The 17,495-nt window shown below is 49.6% G+C and overlaps 8 protein-coding genes across 8 annotated transcripts; 3 read left to right on the top strand and 5 right to left on the bottom strand.

The window, feature by feature from the left end:
• Positions 1 to 32: 32 nt before the first annotated feature.
• CI109_104727 (uncharacterized protein) lies at positions 33 to 1,926 on the bottom strand (the record flags this gene model as incomplete). The annotated part of the gene is made up of 9 exons (XM_032008080.1): positions 33 to 104; positions 168 to 327; positions 453 to 615; positions 700 to 800; positions 862 to 898; positions 984 to 1,127; positions 1,270 to 1,405; positions 1,546 to 1,606; positions 1,748 to 1,926. The coding sequence occupies 9 exons, from the start codon at positions 1,924 to 1,926 to the stop codon at positions 33 to 35; spliced, it is 1,053 nt and encodes a 350-aa protein (XP_031857631.1).
• Positions 1,927 to 2,713: 787 nt separating this feature from the next.
• CI109_104728 (uncharacterized protein) lies at positions 2,714 to 4,214 on the bottom strand (the record flags this gene model as incomplete). The annotated part of the gene is made up of 8 exons (XM_032008079.1): positions 2,714 to 3,000; positions 3,079 to 3,233; positions 3,309 to 3,348; positions 3,409 to 3,463; positions 3,706 to 3,788; positions 3,913 to 3,966; positions 4,045 to 4,071; positions 4,181 to 4,214. 8 exons carry the CDS (start codon positions 4,212 to 4,214, stop codon positions 2,714 to 2,716), a joined length of 735 nt encoding a protein of 244 aa, XP_031857630.1.
• Positions 4,215 to 4,558: 344 nt separating this feature from the next.
• Positions 4,559 to 5,348, top strand: CI109_104729 (FK506-binding protein 2; the record flags this gene model as incomplete). Its single annotated transcript, XM_032008078.1, has 4 exons — positions 4,559 to 4,710; positions 4,858 to 4,934; positions 5,031 to 5,129; positions 5,251 to 5,348. The coding sequence occupies 4 exons, from the start codon at positions 4,559 to 4,561 to the stop codon at positions 5,346 to 5,348; spliced, it is 426 nt and encodes a 141-aa protein (XP_031857629.1).
• A 238-nt stretch (positions 5,349 to 5,586) lies between these two features.
• CI109_104730 (uncharacterized protein) lies at positions 5,587 to 7,210 on the bottom strand (the record flags this gene model as incomplete). Its single annotated transcript, XM_032008077.1, has 6 exons — positions 5,587 to 5,720; positions 5,861 to 6,200; positions 6,354 to 6,698; positions 6,807 to 6,885; positions 6,969 to 7,054; positions 7,145 to 7,210. 6 exons carry the CDS (start codon positions 7,208 to 7,210, stop codon positions 5,587 to 5,589), a joined length of 1,050 nt encoding a protein of 349 aa, XP_031857628.1.
• Positions 7,211 to 7,965: 755 nt separating this feature from the next.
• On the top strand, positions 7,966 to 9,475 carry CI109_104731 (uncharacterized protein; the record flags this gene model as incomplete). Its single annotated transcript, XM_032008076.1, has 5 exons — positions 7,966 to 8,387; positions 8,516 to 8,585; positions 8,641 to 8,664; positions 8,758 to 8,859; positions 9,017 to 9,475. The coding sequence occupies 5 exons, from the start codon at positions 7,966 to 7,968 to the stop codon at positions 9,473 to 9,475; spliced, it is 1,077 nt and encodes a 358-aa protein (XP_031857627.1).
• A 267-nt stretch (positions 9,476 to 9,742) lies between these two features.
• CI109_104732 (histone acetyltransferase type B subunit 2) lies at positions 9,743 to 11,765 on the bottom strand (the record flags this gene model as incomplete). The annotated part of the gene is made up of 10 exons (XM_032008075.1): positions 9,743 to 10,123; positions 10,202 to 10,328; positions 10,394 to 10,461; positions 10,517 to 10,595; positions 10,657 to 10,731; positions 10,805 to 11,033; positions 11,223 to 11,383; positions 11,451 to 11,534; positions 11,606 to 11,628; positions 11,691 to 11,765. 10 exons carry the CDS (start codon positions 11,763 to 11,765, stop codon positions 9,743 to 9,745), a joined length of 1,302 nt encoding a protein of 433 aa, XP_031857626.1.
• A 510-nt stretch (positions 11,766 to 12,275) lies between these two features.
• Positions 12,276 to 13,098, bottom strand: CI109_104733 (uncharacterized protein; the record flags this gene model as incomplete). Its single annotated transcript, XM_032008074.1, has 4 exons — positions 12,276 to 12,346; positions 12,589 to 12,685; positions 12,854 to 12,940; positions 13,078 to 13,098. The coding sequence occupies 4 exons, from the start codon at positions 13,096 to 13,098 to the stop codon at positions 12,276 to 12,278; spliced, it is 276 nt and encodes a 91-aa protein (XP_031857625.1).
• Positions 13,099 to 13,633: 535 nt separating this feature from the next.
• On the top strand, positions 13,634 to 17,464 carry CI109_104734 (uncharacterized protein; the record flags this gene model as incomplete). The annotated part of the gene is made up of 17 exons (XM_032008073.1): positions 13,634 to 13,792; positions 13,856 to 13,938; positions 14,007 to 14,063; positions 14,126 to 14,147; positions 14,209 to 14,313; positions 14,376 to 14,492; positions 14,551 to 14,727; positions 14,785 to 14,896; positions 14,951 to 15,098; positions 15,153 to 15,282; positions 15,354 to 15,707; positions 15,759 to 16,262; positions 16,318 to 16,431; positions 16,494 to 16,807; positions 16,879 to 17,005; positions 17,060 to 17,092; positions 17,162 to 17,464. 17 exons carry the CDS (start codon positions 13,634 to 13,636, stop codon positions 17,462 to 17,464), a joined length of 2,859 nt encoding a protein of 952 aa, XP_031857624.1.
• Positions 17,465 to 17,495: the final 31 nt, after the last annotated feature.

Here is a 17,495-nt window from a genome sequence, read left to right on the forward strand (position 1 = left end):
CCCAGAAACGTTCACCCCTCCCAGATGCGGTGCTACTCCTCGTACTCTGCACCAAGCGTCGATCCCTTGGCCGCATCGATGAGCTTCTTCACCCTCTCATAGACCTATCACCGAAAGTACGATATCAGCTCTACTCAAACAGTCGTCAGAGATGCGACTCCACTCACCGTGAAAACGATAGCTTGACCTGGAGCGACACGTAATACTCTCGGTGTGATACCTTTGTAGAACGCCGCAGCACCTTCATTCTTGAACATCTCCGAGGTGACTTTCGTAAGACGGGACATTGCTGTCTCTCCAGGTACGTGCGATGCTTTCTGAATACGTCTGTGAGATGGAGTTGGTATGATCAGCACTATCCCTTTCGTCGCGGTGCGACAAGCAACAAGCAACTCTTCCATCATGGTTGATGGGATGACCTGCTACACTAGGAAGGGGACCTCGATACTCACGTCTTGATCGTATCGATCGGTGCATTGGAGAAAGGACCCATCGCACCTGACACAAGACCTAGGATCATAGTTTGCCAACTTGGCAGTTGACCCGTCTCTTGGAATCGAGGCTGGAATTCAATAGCCCATTTCTTGAACTGCTGATAGGCCGTGAAGTTGACACCTGTACCAAACGACGGAGGCATCCCATCACATCGTCAGCGATCCAAGTTCACATCATCATTGATTCGGGTGGAGATCGACGTACCTTGATTTGTGGCTTGTCGCAGTGCTGTGAGTGAGACACCTCGATATAATGTCCTTATCCCTTCTTCGCGGACAATTGTGAATGCGGCGTGGGCAGCGTTTCTACAAATCACAGTATCAGTATCTGGTTCGATCGGCATCCCCCATAGTTGCTCTCACTCACCTGTATCGAGGTATATCCAGTGGATCCGCCAACGAGTCTGCCGAGATCAAAAGCGTGCATCAGTCTCCAAAAGTACCTCATCTAGCCTTTCTACGACATCAGTGTGAACCCATTCTACTCACGCTGTTGCGCTTGTAATCTGATTTTGATCACTTCCATCGGCGTCACAACTGCCACTGCCTCTGTCGCACCTGCTCCTAAGCCTGCTAAGAACGTAGCACTAGGTGTGATCTTCCCATCGGGGGAGGAGAGCCATCCTTTGTACACTGCGAGGTGAAAGCGTAGTCAGCTCATGTATTTCGTTAAACACTGTCATTCCATGCCAATCTCTATGTCGCGGACATGGGAAGGTGTCGACGGCTGTTGATAGACATGAAAGACTGAAGGGGGAACAGGCTGCCGACCCACTTTCAAAACTTGCGAATCGGATTGCCATCTTCGGTACGATGCCGCTAAATACAGCTCCTAGACCTTTATATAATCCTAAGGGGGTCTCTCGAGCTGCGATCTGACGACCCGTAGCGAAGAAGCCGAGCGGTTTGAGCTGTTCATGACGTTCAGCTAGTCAGCCTCGTCTCGCACTTCACATCGCACAGAATTTGAAGCCGTTGGTCTTGCCCAAGGGGAAGAGGGGGAAGGAAGGGATGGACATCGTGATGATTGAGATAGAGAGCCATCACTTACCCCTCTTGCTTTTCGTGATTTGGACAGCTGCATTCGGACCTTGATTGTATCCAGTGGATGGCTACAGGGAAAGACGAGGGCATTGCTCCGTCAGTATCGTGTTCAACCGTCAAGGAGCCCGACTCTTGACACTGTCCCAGCAGTCTGCATCGATTCCCCTTGTCGAAAGGGACGGCACGTATCATGAAGGTTCATTACTCACCATACCAACGCTTCGGCCATACCAGCCACTCCACCCGCTATCAGATGAGTACTCAGGGGTACTTTCTCCTTTGGTCCGCCGGAACCACCACCACTTTTACCAGCAGAAGAAGAAGGAGGGATGACCACCCTGTCTCCGGTTCTTCCTCCTCCGAAAGGTTTGGCAGTACTTGATGACATGGTGTGTGGGTGAGAGAGTTGTAAAGTCAGGCGAGGTTGACGGAGAGTCGTGGGAATTGGTCTATAACGAATGGGTGCGAGTGAGAGGGGATGGAAGGCGGATGACAGTTGACCGTTGACGACAGGATGTAGATTCTGTTTGTCCTGACAATTGTATTGAATTGCAATCAACGGACCAAGTTCAGTAGGATATGTACTGATCAAGCTCTACAACTTGACATGTCCGACTTATATACTCTCCATTCACCACTGTATGCACCCCTCCCCATGCGGAAGACTACATACACCCAAGTTATTACCTACTGGTATGATGCTGTTGATTTTTGGATTTTGGCTCAGAGTGAATGAACGCACCGGATCTGCAACTAACCGGTCAATTCGGACATTGCTCTAACCGGAAACACACTCGGTTTTACTCGGATGCACTTGCACTTGCACTTGCAACCATTAGCATGCATTCGAGTCGATGCATCGGGGCAGCAGGTATGTCTCTGTCGAGTCGCTCGCCAGGAGAGGATGCGATGTATGCATCGTGTTTGTGTATTACAGAGAATCCGATGGTAGGTGATGGATTGTATTATACGGATAGACAATGATGTAATGTATGTAAGGTCCGAAAACAAAAACAACAGGTAAAAATCTGAACAGTATGAAAGCGTCCCCCTTCCTAAACATCCACAGCGACAGGCCAACTCCACCCATTGCTTGGTGCGAGCCATGTCCTCAACTGACTCCTATGCCTTCGGAGGCTCCCCTCCACTCCTCTTCCTCCGCCATCGGTCCGCCCCTAGCAGCTACATCTCTGACCCCCGCCCACCATGTCCCTCAAACTAACACTATCTCTCCGTCTTTTCTTCCTCACTGACCCGCTCCCGCCTCCCCCAAACGCGGCACTCAACCTCGAACTACTCCCTACCGCCCGGAGTTGCCGTTCACCATAACTAATACCTGTGCCCGCAGCGTCGGGGTCGATGGTCCCTGCGTCTATGGCGGAGAGGATGGTACGACCTGCTAGTAGGAAAGGTGTAGCTACGTTCTCTCCTGTAAGAGATGAGACCTCGACAAACAGTAATCCTGTACAACAGGATATTGGTGATTAGCTACGAGTACCCACATTGAGACATGGTCAGCGATCCGAGCACTGGTACGTACCATTCTCCTGGGCAAATCTTGACCCTTCGGCATATTCCACTTCCCTATCTTCCTCCTTATCCAACTTGTTCCCCACCAACACCATCACCAGATGAGGTGATGCCAACGCTCGACAGTCCGTCAGCCATCGTGAAAGGTCGGCGAATGATTGGCGTCTGACACAAAACACAGTCAGCTAGGCTCATCTAGATCGCCTTTTTGGATGAAAAGAAAAGGTCAGAGCAGCTCACGAAGTTATGTCGTAAACTAGGATAGCACCTGCTGCTCCTCCTGTAGGTAGCAAGGCAATGTTAGCCTCCTTCAGTACAGCTGAATTGAGAAGGAACATACGATAATAGGATCTCGTCACTGATCTGAATCTTTCCTGTCCTGCTGTATCCCACAACTTCATAGAAATCAAGTCAGCGTGTAAACGTGAAGACATCCTCCGACAAACTCCCTTGGGCACCCGGTGTCCTCTTCTTCAAGACGTACGCGCAACGTCCGTTGCCCTCCTCGTCCGATTCCGTCCCCTTACGTCCGCTCTCACCGACTTCAAATGCCCGTCTCTACACCGACTGGTGCTTACATGTCCGCTCCACATTTTTATCGCCATCTTATCCGTTGAAGAAGGACATGATGACCTACTTGCAGCTTGATATTCCGATCTCCTATTCGTAATGTCCTACTTGAGAATTCTACTCCTATAGTATGTGCCGAGTTCTCCTTGACTAGAGTGTATTAGCAGGAAACATCAGCTCAGTACTCTATGAGTGGGGAGTGCCCCTCGCTCTCTCAGCGGAGGTAATGAAGGATAGGTCGTAGTGACGCAATGAAGTATAGGGGTATACGTACATTGTTCATGTATACAATGATAGAGAAGACATGATTTGCCGGTCCCTGCTTCGCCTGGTCGTGGTATATATCAGCTACGCCCTTATTGTCCCTTCTCGTTTCTACAAAGAGGTCGACATCTGGACAGCTCACCAATGACGATGAATTTGAACAGATAGTCTGTGAAGGATCAAAGCGTATGAGCATACATCAAGCGGGCACATCGATTCAGATCAAGATGGTCAGGAGGATGATGTCTGATATTCCAAGACGGACTACACCAACTCACCATAAGCTTCTACCAGCTCTGTTCCTTCGTCCATCACGCAAGGGTGGCATAGACTATGGCGAGATTACTCGTGAGCTGAGGATGAAGACGGTGATGTTGATGAAGGCAAGACTGACGATGATGATGATGATGATGATGATGATGATGATGATGATGTTACTCGTACACAGATTGATTGACGCACGACGCTCAGACTCTCTCTCTCACTCTATGAACCTCCACTTTTGTCTATTGTCAATAAAATACCACTTTGGTACGAGGGTAATCGTTGAACACGTCGATTATCGATATCGGTCACCGCGTCGACGTCCACGTCTAACATCTCCTTCTACATATACATCTACACTGTGCAACCATAGCATACACATACACCGCAAGATGTATCATTTCAAATCCCTCCTACTCGCCCTGCTCCTCTCCCTCTCGCTGATCTTGGCGTTCAAGTCATCGGACCAACTTCAGATTGGGATAAAGTACAAGCCTGACGAATGTCCCTTGAAGACAAGGAAGGGCGACAAGCTCAGTATGCAGTGAGTCCTATTTACCCAACTTGACGGCAATCATCTCAATCTCGCTTGGTGTATGATCTGTTCTCCCTGTTTGAATCCGGGAACTGTGTGCTTGATTATAGACTGGAAATGGCGGCTGATCTGATCTATTATATTTCTCCGTGATAGCTACACTGGAACTCTCGCCAAAGACGGTAGCAAGTTCGATAGCTCGCTTGACCGAAACCAGCCTTTCGAATTCACTCGTGAGTCAGGATCACCCGTCTTGTCCTGGCACCGTCAGACTCCACCATCGGCATTGTTGAGATTCACGCTGATGTGTTTGATGTCTTGCGTCGCAGTCGGAGCTGGTCAGGTTATCAAGGGATGGGATCAAGGTCTGCTCGATATGTGTATCTCCGAGAAGAGAAAGTTGACGATCCCACCTGATATGGCTTATGGTGAGTCCACCCCACCTTCCTCCAGCTCCGGCTCTTGTCCTGTCTTGTCTTGTATCCTTGCCGTGCTTCTTTCCTACAAACAAAACTGTAATTTTGATGCTAATGCTGATCACCCGTTCAGGTGTCCGAGGTCACCCTCCCGTCATCCCTCCTGATAGTACACTAGTCTTCGAGGTCGAGTTGCTCGGTATCAAGAACCGACGAGCGGACGAGCTGTAGTCGGAAACGTAGTCATGGTCGTGATGATTTGCAGCTCATTGGCTAGGACAAGGATGATCGGCCGCTTTCACCTAACAGATTGATTCGAAAGAAAAACGGAATCCAGTATGTAAAGATCGCACCATCATGCATTTATCGATTCTATGCGTTATCATTATTCTCCAGTGTTGCACGCATACTTCTAGCAATTACTACATAACACCAAGAAATACCTGATATCGAACGAGATCTCCGCCCCTCACGCAGCGATGGGTTTCGTCTCCACCTCCCCACCCTCAGGGAACCGCCTGACCATCCATTTCAAAAACGATGGGACGTCTTCTGCGATACTGTTCGGTAACGATCCGTTGGTAACGAACCGGGGGATGTTGCCTGTTTCCAATAGAGAGACAAGGTCAGCCTCGGCCGTCAGCTCCAAGCGGAAGTGTGCTCCAGACGGCAAACCATACAGATCGGACGGGATAAAGTAGAAAGCAAAAATACAATGCTTCGAGCAGAAAGATCGATCTCACCTCCCGCATCACTACTCGTCGCCATCCTCCATTCCACCCCATCTCCCGACTCCAACTCTCTAACCCTCTCTACCGAGACATATTTCCCTCGCACTCTCGATTTCTCTCCGCCCTTCTTCTCCGGACAATCAGGATGCAAGAACGGTATACTTATGTTCATAAATGCCCTTTGACCCCTTGGTTCAGATTTCAGTTCGCGAGATAGGAGCAAGACGACGAATGTCCGGGGGTTGGTCGGGGGAGGGGTGTTGTAGGTCAGTCGCCAGACTTCGGCGACGTGTTTTTGGTATATGTGGAGTGGTTCGGTCTCTCGACATGCTTCGATGTATTCTCGTTCGTTCTGCGTGGGCAAGAACGAGAGTGTCAGCGATGTTGACAACCAACACACAGCTGGATAGACCGCTGAACCCCCTTCCCCCTCTTAACCAGGCCGTGTTCAAGAAGAAAGAATTGTATCCAAGCACGACATGCAGCCTTCTACACCGCCACTCACCTCGCTATGATACTCCAACAAGCCTCTTCTAAACCTCTCATACAATCCATCCGGTCTATTACTCATCACCTGAGCTTGTCTCTCCACCTCTGTCGGCTCAACCGCCTCATCCTCTTCCTCAGCTACTGCACTGCCATTTAATGCTGCTTGGCCATCACCATTACTGTGGGGTACATCTGGGTGTTTTGTGAATTTGTGAGATAACGAACGGACTAGTTCGCGAGGGTTGAAAGACCCGCTATCGCGTTTACTCTTGGACGGTTGAGCGATTGCACGGACAGATTCGGAAGTGTGGTGCGATTGACGACCGCACCAGTATTCTTTCACACCGAGGGTTTTTCGAATCTACAGCCGGGTGGTAGACACGTCAGCCAGCTCATTCGCCAAATATGGTTGCCTGAGTGAGGTTCACCAACGTATTGGGACAGTGATAGTCATGAAATGGTTGCTCACATCGTTATAGGTAGATGAGGAGGTCAGATTCAGAATCTGCACAGTCCCATCGTGTTTTACAGAATGGTGATTCCAGTCTCTACACGCCAAGTTAGCGACCGCACCCTTGAACACACTGATCGTCACGCCGGCACACATAATGAAGGAATGTTCAATACTCACCCCATCGACTCAATAAGCTTGGTACCGAGGTCAAAGTAGTCATTTAAGAAAGTTTGGAATTCAGGAGAGGTAGGGTTCGGTATATCCTAACAGCCAGTGAATCACGACGGGGTGGAGCATGTCAGTGAATTCCAGACGTGTGCAAAGGAAGGGGCTGAAGCATGACGGCCACTCACCTCTGGTTTAAGCGGTTGCAAATCCAGTCGAACACCTTCAGACGACGCCGAAGAACCAAATAGCATGTTGGAGAGTGTACTCTAGGTTCTATGTCCGTGAATTTGGAGTATTGTTGTTTTGTCTAACAAGACGGTGTCCTGATATAGATGTGTTGGTGAAGATCAAGATATGCTCGAGTAGCGATACGGTTCGTAGTACTTGCTTGATTTTCGAAATACGTCGACTTTGTTAAATAGCAATAATGTTGTTGTTGTAATACGAAAGTAGATGCACTCCTCTCCCTCTCGTGAGCATAACGTTATGTAGTAAGTTATATCGTAGACCTACCTACCTCGGTCGGATTCGCGTCATCTTCCTCCCAAACTTTAAATGGACCGAACTCCGCCGGAACTCACCGAGGGCCACCAAGGGGGCCCATTACAAAAAAGAAGGGGTTAGAAGCATTACAATTCCGTTTGTATTAGAAAGTGGAGTGTTTGTCGATGTCCGTGAACGTCGAGGTCGTGGTCATGTTTACGAGGCCGAAATGAGTGTTCATCATGGCTTGTGAGTAGATATAGTGATCATTTCACCTGCGTTATAAACCTTCGACAATCACTCGCTATCTACAGCTCAGCTCTGCATTCACCTCTGAGAAACACACGCCCAGATGCACCGACCATAGACCCGACGATCAGACTCGAGGCGATTAGCCTGGTCTACGATAACTATAAACTCGCAACACAAGGCAGTCGAATTCGATAGCTAGCAACACCGAAGTAATAGCCCAAGTTCAAGGTCGTCGAGTTCAATTTCAGGCGTCCTGTGTCGACTCCAAACGATGTCGTCTCCACCATCCTATCTCATTCCTTCATCACCTCGACCCGCTCCTTCCATTCCTCCTTTCCTAGCCAACATCCTCTCCACTCATCTGATCACCGCCCCTTCCTCTAGCGCAGGAGCCGCGTCAAATTCCAATACTTCCTCACCAACAATCTTTACTTCAGGCGCGGGGGCAGCCGTAGGTCTGCATACTCCAAACTCAAACTCTACCGCAGGAGGAGGAGGAGGAGGAGGAGGAAGTACGTTCCCCGCCCCACCCCCGAACGCGTTGTACCTCCCCCCGCCGGCATTGACGAAAGTGGAAGAAGATCTGGTCCCTCCAGAGAATTTTGCGCTCGTCTCCAGTGGAGTTTATAGATCTGGGTTTCCAAAGAAGAGGAATTTCAAATTTATGGAAACGTTGCGATTGAAGACTGTTCTGTGAGTGGGTAGTGGGTCGTGGCATCATTATCCAGAGCTTTCTGATCAGAGATAGATGGCGAAGGAAAGGTCCGAGGGGGGTGGGAAGGGAAGATCGCTAATATGGTGTTACTCTTCTACTCGGGCAGGACCCTTGTGCTGGAAGATTATCCAGACGCTAATTTGGATTGGTGTCAATCACAAGATATACAATTTATGGTGAGTCGCCTCGCTTACTCGGACTTGGTATCACGCTGAACCGAGGTATTTATAGCAATTCGGTATCCCAGGTAACAAGGTCAGTCTACCTCTGACTGTAGTCTTCATCTCACACCGTTGAGACGGACTTGATCTGCTCGCTCGATACTGACGGTCCGTTTCCCGCTAACAGGAACCATTCGATAATATCCCCGAGGACGTGATTTGTTCTGCTCTCGTTGCGATCCTGGATAAACGGAATCATCCAATCTTGATCCATTGTAACAAGGGCAAGGTGTGTTCAGTCTTCACCCATAGTCTTGATATTTGCAAGGCAAACTGACTCTGGACCTCTGACTTCTCTCCTCGTACCCCAACCTATCTCGCAATCTGCAAACGACATCCATCGACCCCTACCTTTCTCACCTACCACGCTACGCCACGCTTGACAGCACCGAACAGGATGTTTGATCGGCTGTATTCGTCGTCTCCAATCATGGTCCCTCACCTCTACTTGCGACGAATATCGTCGTTTCTCATCTCCTAAATCAAGAGCTGTAGATCAACAATTCATAGATCTATTCGACCTGACTCCCGTTTGGCAACAAGTCTGTGCGATCCCGAGCTCGGGCACTTCCACCTCTTCTTCTGCTTCCAGTTCCGGTACTCCCTCTACTCCTGCTGCGGCTGGTGCTGCTGGAGAGAGTCCCGAGTCGTCGGATAAGAAGACTAAACGGGTAGTAATTGGAGGTGGATTGGACAATTTACCAAATTGGGAGATGTTGACTCTGCCAAAGGGGAATAAGATAAGGAAGAATACGACTACGACCGCAGCCATGACAAAAACGGATGGGATGGCCGGCGTCGGCGTGGTCAATGGGAGTGAGCAAGGGAGTGGTATCAAAGCGTAGAATAGCCAAGTCAGATACACTCGAAAGCCGCTTAGCTGGTTCCTCAAAGACTGAGGCAGGAGATGTGAAAAAGTATAATATTCGATGGGCGGGCGCTCACAGTATGTAGACAGAATTTGATAGAACGTATTCTTTTCATGACATGTTACGAAAACAGCTTGATGAATTGATTATATCTCAACCATCATATTCTACCCCCTCGCCCCCCTTTCGTCGACTATCGTCCCGTTCTCCTTCGTCCCCGGCCAACCACGTCTTCCCTTACTCCTACTCCAGATCCATCGCATTGACATCGGTCTCCGCTGGCACTCTAATATGTCTCGACGGTTCCCATACTTGCAAAATATTGTCCTCTGCCGTCGTGGCGATATGCCATTTGGCATTCGGGCTCCAGGAGATATCACTGACTTTGGACGTATGTCCTCCATGAACGAACAAGAGTTCGGGAGGTCCGTCTTCTGCATCGTCGGGAGTCTGTTCGGCACCGATCGAATCCAGGTTCCAGATGTGGACACGTCGATCGGCAGAGGCTGAGGCGAAATGGACAGGGGAATGAGGGGACCAAGCGAGTTGGAGAACATCGTCGGTGTGTCCTTCGAAAGAGTGGAGTTTGGTGGTGAGTTTTCGGATATCCCATAGACCGATGGTCTGTTTACAAGGGTCATGGACGTCAGCAGGCTCTTACAAAGTTTTCTCGACCTCTGTCTCGACCTCTTTGAAACTTACGTTGTCTGATGATCCAGTGAGGAAGAGGTGAGCACTGCTTGGAGCAAAGGCGATCGAGTTGATCTCGGCAGTGTGACCCTCGACTCGAGAGACGGGTACAGAAGTAGATCGTTCTCGGGTGTCCCAGCTGATATCAAAAGACGGTCAACTTCCCGCCGGTTGACATGGCCTGGGATATTTCAGCCAACTCACAGCATGATTTTCCTGTCATCGCCAACTGAACCGAACATCCAATCGTTCTCAGGGTGCCAATCGACGTCCTACAATCCCCGTCAGCCACGAGGTCAGGTCGCATGACCACAAAAGACTACTCACCCCAACATAAGCAGAATGTCCGGTGTACAGAGCAAGTGGTTCCAGATTTATATCTTCCTTCTTGTACCCTTGGATATCCCTATATCGATAGCGAAGTGTCAGCAATTACCTCATGCTGATATCGGCCCCGCTGGACTCACCAAAGCGCAACAGTCTCGTCCTCGCTTGCACTGAGGATATGTCCCTCCTTGAGTCCACTCCAAGCCAAACCGTAACTGCATTATCGAGTAATCACTCATCAGCTCACATTCGAAAGTAGCAGAGCGAATTTTGCACATCATCACTCACCCTTCAGCAGTCTGCCCCTTGAGCTTGATCTGCGGCTTGCAATGTCCATTGCTGGGCGCTTTACTCTCGTGTTTCGTTCTGTCGAACACGTAAACGTCACCTTTGACAGTCTTGGTGGCGATCAAGTCGGGGTTTTGGGGCATGTATCGGGCTCGGTTGACCTCGCCTTCGTGGTTGATAGTTTGGATAGCGTGGATTCGAGCGGGTGATTTGGTGTGCGAGCCGAGCTCTGTGTTTGGAGTAGGGTTAGCAGCGCTTTCAAGGGGCACTTGACTCAAAGGCAGACAGTGTGCGAGCGAGGGGAATGGAATGATCGATGGCTTCACAAATGCGGTAGATTGGACACTGGGCCGCATACAGAAAGTGGTCTCCAGGTGAAAAGGAAGGAAAGATATCGAGCTGAAAAACCTCGACTCACCCTGCTTCTCCTCGTCATACAACTCGGCCACTTCCTTCCCCGAAGCTTCGACACCAGCTTTCGGCAATCTAACTTCAGCAATGATGAGATGATCGTTCGCTTGCCCAGAAGTATGAGTACCGATGATCATTCGATGGGCGGTATAATCCGCGTCTGGGGGACTAGTGGAAAATGAACCGTCAGATTCGTTGCGTGTTTTAGTAACAGTCGCTGCACAGCTAAGCTCACGTGGTCTTGTCGGGGAGCCATTGACAGGTCAGACTTGGCCAAGTGAGAGCGTGCGTGATGACTGTATCGTAGAGGAAGGGAGTGCTAGATAGTGGAAAGGAGGAAGAGTGTCAGCTATTGAACGGTTATCTGTATCTCCATCTAAGTTAGCTCACTTCTTCTTCCAGATTTTGTACTCCTGCAACGAAAACCGATGTCAGCATATACGTCCCTCCTTATTAGAAGAGCTTTGTACCTCACCTCATTGATGACCTGACTGTCCTCGCCGGCAGAAACCAAGTCATCGTCTATCTCTATAGGCTCAGTGGGAGCCATTTTGCGTTTGTTATCGACTGTTGTGGGGCGGTAGTGATCTTCGCTAGGCCTTTATAGGTATGATGTCCTGGTCTTTCGGAGCGATCGGGTGTCAGGGACGAAGGTGATGCCCTCGAGTGTAACGATTGTTGAGATGTGGTAGAGGTAAAACGTGAAACGAGAGAAGAGGAAAGAGAACATGAGCCAGGACGCGTCCGGCCACTTTCTGGTAGCTTTAGAGCAAATGGGTTTCAAGCAGCTTTAAATCGTGATGTCACAACATTCTGGTCAACCTGAAGAAGTGAGCATCTATGCTGAGGCTACAGACATCCTCTTCTCTTCATAAACCAAGGCGCATTGAGTATCATAGGGCGCCGACGGATTGTGACCTGGGATAACACCACTACAGTGCCGGATATCATTGCATTGCAAAAGAAAAAATGGTGTTCTAAAATTCAATGATCCAATCCCTGCCCATCCCATCCCTTCCCTTCCTTCCACTCCGTCAACAACCGACGACTACGACCCAGCTTATGAGTCCTTGGTCCAAGACTCGATGACCTTCTCCAAGTCGAATTTAGGATCTTCAATGTCGGTGATCACTGCAATAAGGGGAAAGATGTATCAGCGAGATGGCCTTTTGTTTGTCCCATAAAATGCCTAAGGCTACTGTTCTTCCCGCTCCATGACAAATTGCCCAGTGAGAGAAAGACCCTGGCTGTCCAGGTTGTCCTTTGCCTCTTATGTCTGCCCGCGCCTCCTCGACAACGACTTATGCTGCACATTTTCCACCATCGCCTCCACAGTCCTCTTTCCAGTGCTCATGACCCTGAAAAACACTCACATGATGAGGGACCCGCCTTGTCCGCCTTCACCTTGGCAGCGTATGCTTTTCGTGCCTCCTCGATCAAATGTGCCCGGTGAGAAGCGTGAGACTTGACCTGTTGCCAGCGACGTATATGAAGAGGTGAATGACATGGGTGAAAAGGTTATTTGTAATTCGCATTCGAGATGATTGTTTATGCCGTCGATAGAAGTTGGGAAAAAAGGTTAAAATGTATGTAAGCTTCGTATCACAGCTGGTTATACGGCGACGAGACTTCACGCACCTTTTGCTCATCGTACTTTGCCTGTAATGTGGATTGGTGAAGAAGACCGTATGTGATACCAGTGATAAGAGCGGTCCATCGGACGACCTGCATTTGGAGACAAGAACCGTCAGCTATATCCTGGTCCAAAGCATGTCCACCCTGCGTGCACTCCTGATGCATCCCCTTATCGAACTAGCAATGCGAAGACAGGTTCCGCACAAGTCGTCACTAGTGATACTCACGTTGACGGTAGGAGTAGCCATTTTATCGGAAATGAAAGAAGTGGTAGATTGAAGATGAATTCGTAACGAGGGCTCGGGTGCCCTTTGTGGTGTACTTTTGAGTCGTGGAGAAGGGAGGAGTGGGAAGATCTAGCTTTTGTTGTTTTGACAATGTCACCTGTAGCTGGGATGATTTGTTTGAGATGGAGCAACAGCAGCGAGCGAGCAGGCAAGCAAGCATCCATCCATCCATCCAGCAGCAAGCAACAGCTGTGAGAGTGAGAGGACGCAAAGCCGGAATGAACCGACCATACTGAGTGGAGAATAATAACTCCGATAACACCGCTCCGTGGCATACTCGCCCTCGCTGTTGTATGCACCTGGACGCGACGACCTGTTGCCACGTTTCTGAAGCCAGAGCGAGCACCTTCACGTTGACCACCACAACCACTCACTCACTCACTTGCTTAAGACATCGTCACACCTTACACTCGACTCACACCCCATAACCGCTTACCCACCTCACCTTACTTCCTCCCTATCGGCGTGCTAGTTCTCGCTCGTGCGGTCATCCGAAATGAACCCCTCCACGACATGCTACACCATCGTCCACGATGATATGGTCGACGCACCTTCCTCCCAAGAGCTTCGAAATGCCTTGCAAAAAGGTTCAGACGAAGTCAAGCTTGAAACTATGAGGAGGATCATCGTTGGAACACTCAACGGTCAAGGTCATGTGAGTGTACTACCACCTACGAGGTTCGTCGTCGCTGACACGATGGGATGATGATGATGATAGCCCCAACTCCTCATGCCAATCATCCAATACGTCATGCCTTCACGAAACAAGCAACTCAAGAAGATGTTGCATTTCTACTGGGAGTGAGTAATGGCTTTTTGGTCCTGAATGGAATGTAGTTAACTCGCTGATGCTGTACTACGTTGATCAGGGTCTGCCCCAAGCTCGACGACAATGGCAAGCTCAAGCAGGAGATGATTTTGGTGGTGTGAGTAGTAGCTGCTGTTCACGTCTGCCTCGTCTTGTCGCTAATGATCCATCAACTTGCAGCAACGCTATCCGAAACGATCTGGTATGTATTGCAGATCAGCAGAATTGCTGAGACTTTCCACTAACCTTGAGTACTTGTACAGCAACATCCCAACGAATACATCAGAGGAGCAACATTACGTTTCTTGCAGAAAGTCAGAGAGTCAGAGCTGTTGGAACCATTAGTACCCATCGTTCGATCGTGCTTGGTAAGTTTATCGTGTTCTCGTTCTGCGAATAACCCTGATGTTTTTGTTCTTACATCACGTAGGAACACCGACACTCATTCGTGCGAAAGAACGCTGTCTTCGCCGTCTACACCATCTTCCAGGATCACGAACATCTCATTCCCGATGCACCTGAACTTCTGGACACATTCCTCGCGGCTGTAAGCTCTTCTCTCATCTACTTCTGGCCACTATCTAACGAAGGTTTGTATGTCGCAGGAATCCGACTCCACATGCAAGCGAAATGCCTTTGTCACACTTTGCAACATCTCCCAACCGACCGCCGTTCGATATCTCCTCAACAACTTTGATCAGATTGCTGGAATGGACGAGTTGATGCAAATGGCAGTGATTGAGCTTGTCAGGAAGGAGGCAAAGACGGAGGGTAGTCACAGAGTGAGTCATTCGTTTCTACGTGGATCCGAGGGACCAGAATCACTGACCGCGTTGCAGGCCAAGTGGATCCGTTGTATCTTCGAGCTTTTGAACTCTGCATCACACGCTGTCAAGTACGAGGCGGCTACGAGCTTGACAACTCTCACTCAGAACCCTGCAGCTGTCAAGGGTAAGTCGACGCACGGAGCATATAAGGAAGCTAGCTGATTCGGATCTCTTATAGCTGCCGCTGCCGCTCTTGCCGAGCTTATCGTCAAGGAGGCAGACAACAACGTCAAGCTCATCGTCCTTGATCGTTTCAACAACCTTCGATCCAAGCATGAGCATGTTCTTGATGGCATGGTTATGGATATCTTGAAGGTGTTGTCGAGGTGAGCGCAGCGGCTTGTTTATCAAACCGGACTGCTGCTGATTGAGTACTGCAGTCCCGATATGGAGGTGAAGAGAAAGGCTCTTGGTATTGCGTTGGAGATGGTCACGAGCCGAAATGTCGAGGATGTCGTGTTATTCTTGAAGAAGCAACTGCAGAGTACTCTGGATCAGGACTTTGACAAGGTACGTCTGCTGCTGTTTCTCTTCATTTGATGTATACGATCTCTAAACTGACCCTCAAATTCGGTTGGTAGAACCTCGAATATCGACAACTGCTCATTCAAAGCATCCACTCTTGCGCCATCAGATTCTCTGAAGTCGCAGCCAACGTCGTTTACGTCCTCATGGACTTCCTCGGCGATTCAAACAACCCTTCAGCTGTTGATGTCATCGCGTTCGTCCGAGAAGTTGTCGAGAAATTCCCGAATCTTCGATCAGCCATCACGGAGAAGCTTGTCTCTACCTTTGGCGAGATCAAGTCAGGCAAGGTCTTCCGTGGAGCTATGTGGATTGTTGGAGAGTACTGTGAGGGTGCAGCGGACATCAAGAAGGCGATCTCGGAGATTCGAAAAGTTCTTGGAGAGATCCCAATCTTGGCTTCTGAGCAGGTGAGCGATCATCTTCCACTTGAGAACAAACATTAGCTGATATCTCTGCAGCGATTGCTTGATGAGGCGGAAGCGGCCGATGAACATGCTGGCGAAAAGCCACAAGAGCAACCGAAGGCTATCACCACCACTCGTGTGTTGGCCGACGGTACCTACGCCACCGAGACAGTCTACACCTCTACCGCCGCTGCTGCTCGACTAGAGCAAGTTCGTGCTGCTACCAAACCCCCACTTCGAGCTCTCATCCTCGGCGGTGACTTCTTCACTGGAAGTGTCCTCGCCGCTACCCTCACAAAATTGGTCCTCAGATACTCGGAGAACGAGTCCAACAACCAGGCTGTCAACACCCTTCGAGCTGAGGCTATTCTCATCATGACCAGTGTTATCCGAGTCGGTCAATCCAAATTCGCAGCGGTTCCTATCGACGAGGACTCGCAAGAACGAATCATGAACTGTATCGAGACATTAGCAGAGCTGCAAGGGAGCAAGATCCTGAGCGATGTCTTCTTGCATGACACAAAGGCTGCCTATGCTAAGATGGTTGCTACGGAGGAGGTGAGTTACCACTTGTAAAGATCAAGATAATGTGTCAGCTGACAGCCGTGTGTAGAAGAAGGCCTTGGCGAAGAAGGAGAGGGAGAGCAAGGTTGCTACTGTTCAGGCAGACGACTTGATCACATTCAGACAACTGTCAAAGAAGTCAACGCTGGGTGATGTAGACGACGTGAGCTTTGTCTACTGCCACCTCCCGGACGCAAGACTGCAAGCTGACTTTCTGCACCCTAGTTCGATGACTTAGTCCGAGCTACAGGCGCCGCTGAGATCAAAGATGACTTTGTCTCCAAACTCTCTCGAATCTCACAACTCACCGGTTTCTCCGATCCCGTCTACGCAGAGACTGTTGTCACACTCTCTCAATACGACATCATCCTCGACGTCCTCCTCGTCAACACTACAAACGAGACCATGCAAAATCTTACAGTCGATTTCGCGACTTTGGGTGATTTGAAATTGGTGGAGAGACCGGCGGCGGTCACACTGGCGCCCCAAGGCTTCCACAGCTTGAGTGCGACTGTCAAGGTATCTTCCACCGAGACTGGGTAAGTGGTTGTGCATGACACTAACTATCAGCCGAGGACTCAATTACTAATGCGTTTGCTTTTTACTGCAGTGTTATCTTCGGTGCTATCACATACCAGAAGCAAGGAGCGTCAGATTCGGACGTCACCATCGTCATGTCAGACATCCACGTTGATATCATGAGCTTCATCAAGCCCAACTATGTCAACGAAGCTCAGGTAAGCTCCCGGTTCCTGGATCAAGGTAGAAAGCAGCTGATGATTTTTCGACAGTTCCGAGCGATGTGGACCGAGTTTGAGTGGGAGGTAAGCATTTGATACTCGTTGACCTTAACTGGAGCAGGTATACTGATGATTCCCTCTTTGACACGACAGAACAAAGTCGCCGTGCAAACATCCATCAATGATCTGCGAGCGTACCTCGACCATCTCCTCAAATCCACACATATGGCCCTTCTCACACCAGAAGCTGCCCTTTCTGGCGATTGTGATTTCCTCAGTGCCAACCTTGCGGCGAAGAGTCTGTTCGGCGAGGACGCTCTGGCCAACGCGAGTATCGAGAGGACAGAAGATGGGACGATCTCGGGTCATGTTAGGATAAGAAGTAAGACGCAGGGTATCGCCTTGTCACTCGGAGATAAGATCACACTGAGTCAAAAGGCTTCTTCGAAAGTGTAATTGACTTGGGCGATATGCGGTTTGCTATACA

The sequence above is a fragment of the Kwoniella shandongensis genome, chromosome 8 (assembly GCF_008629635.2).
Source record: "Kwoniella shandongensis chromosome 8, complete sequence".
NCBI classification, from domain to species: Eukaryota; Fungi; Basidiomycota; class Tremellomycetes; order Tremellales; family Cryptococcaceae; genus Kwoniella; species Kwoniella shandongensis.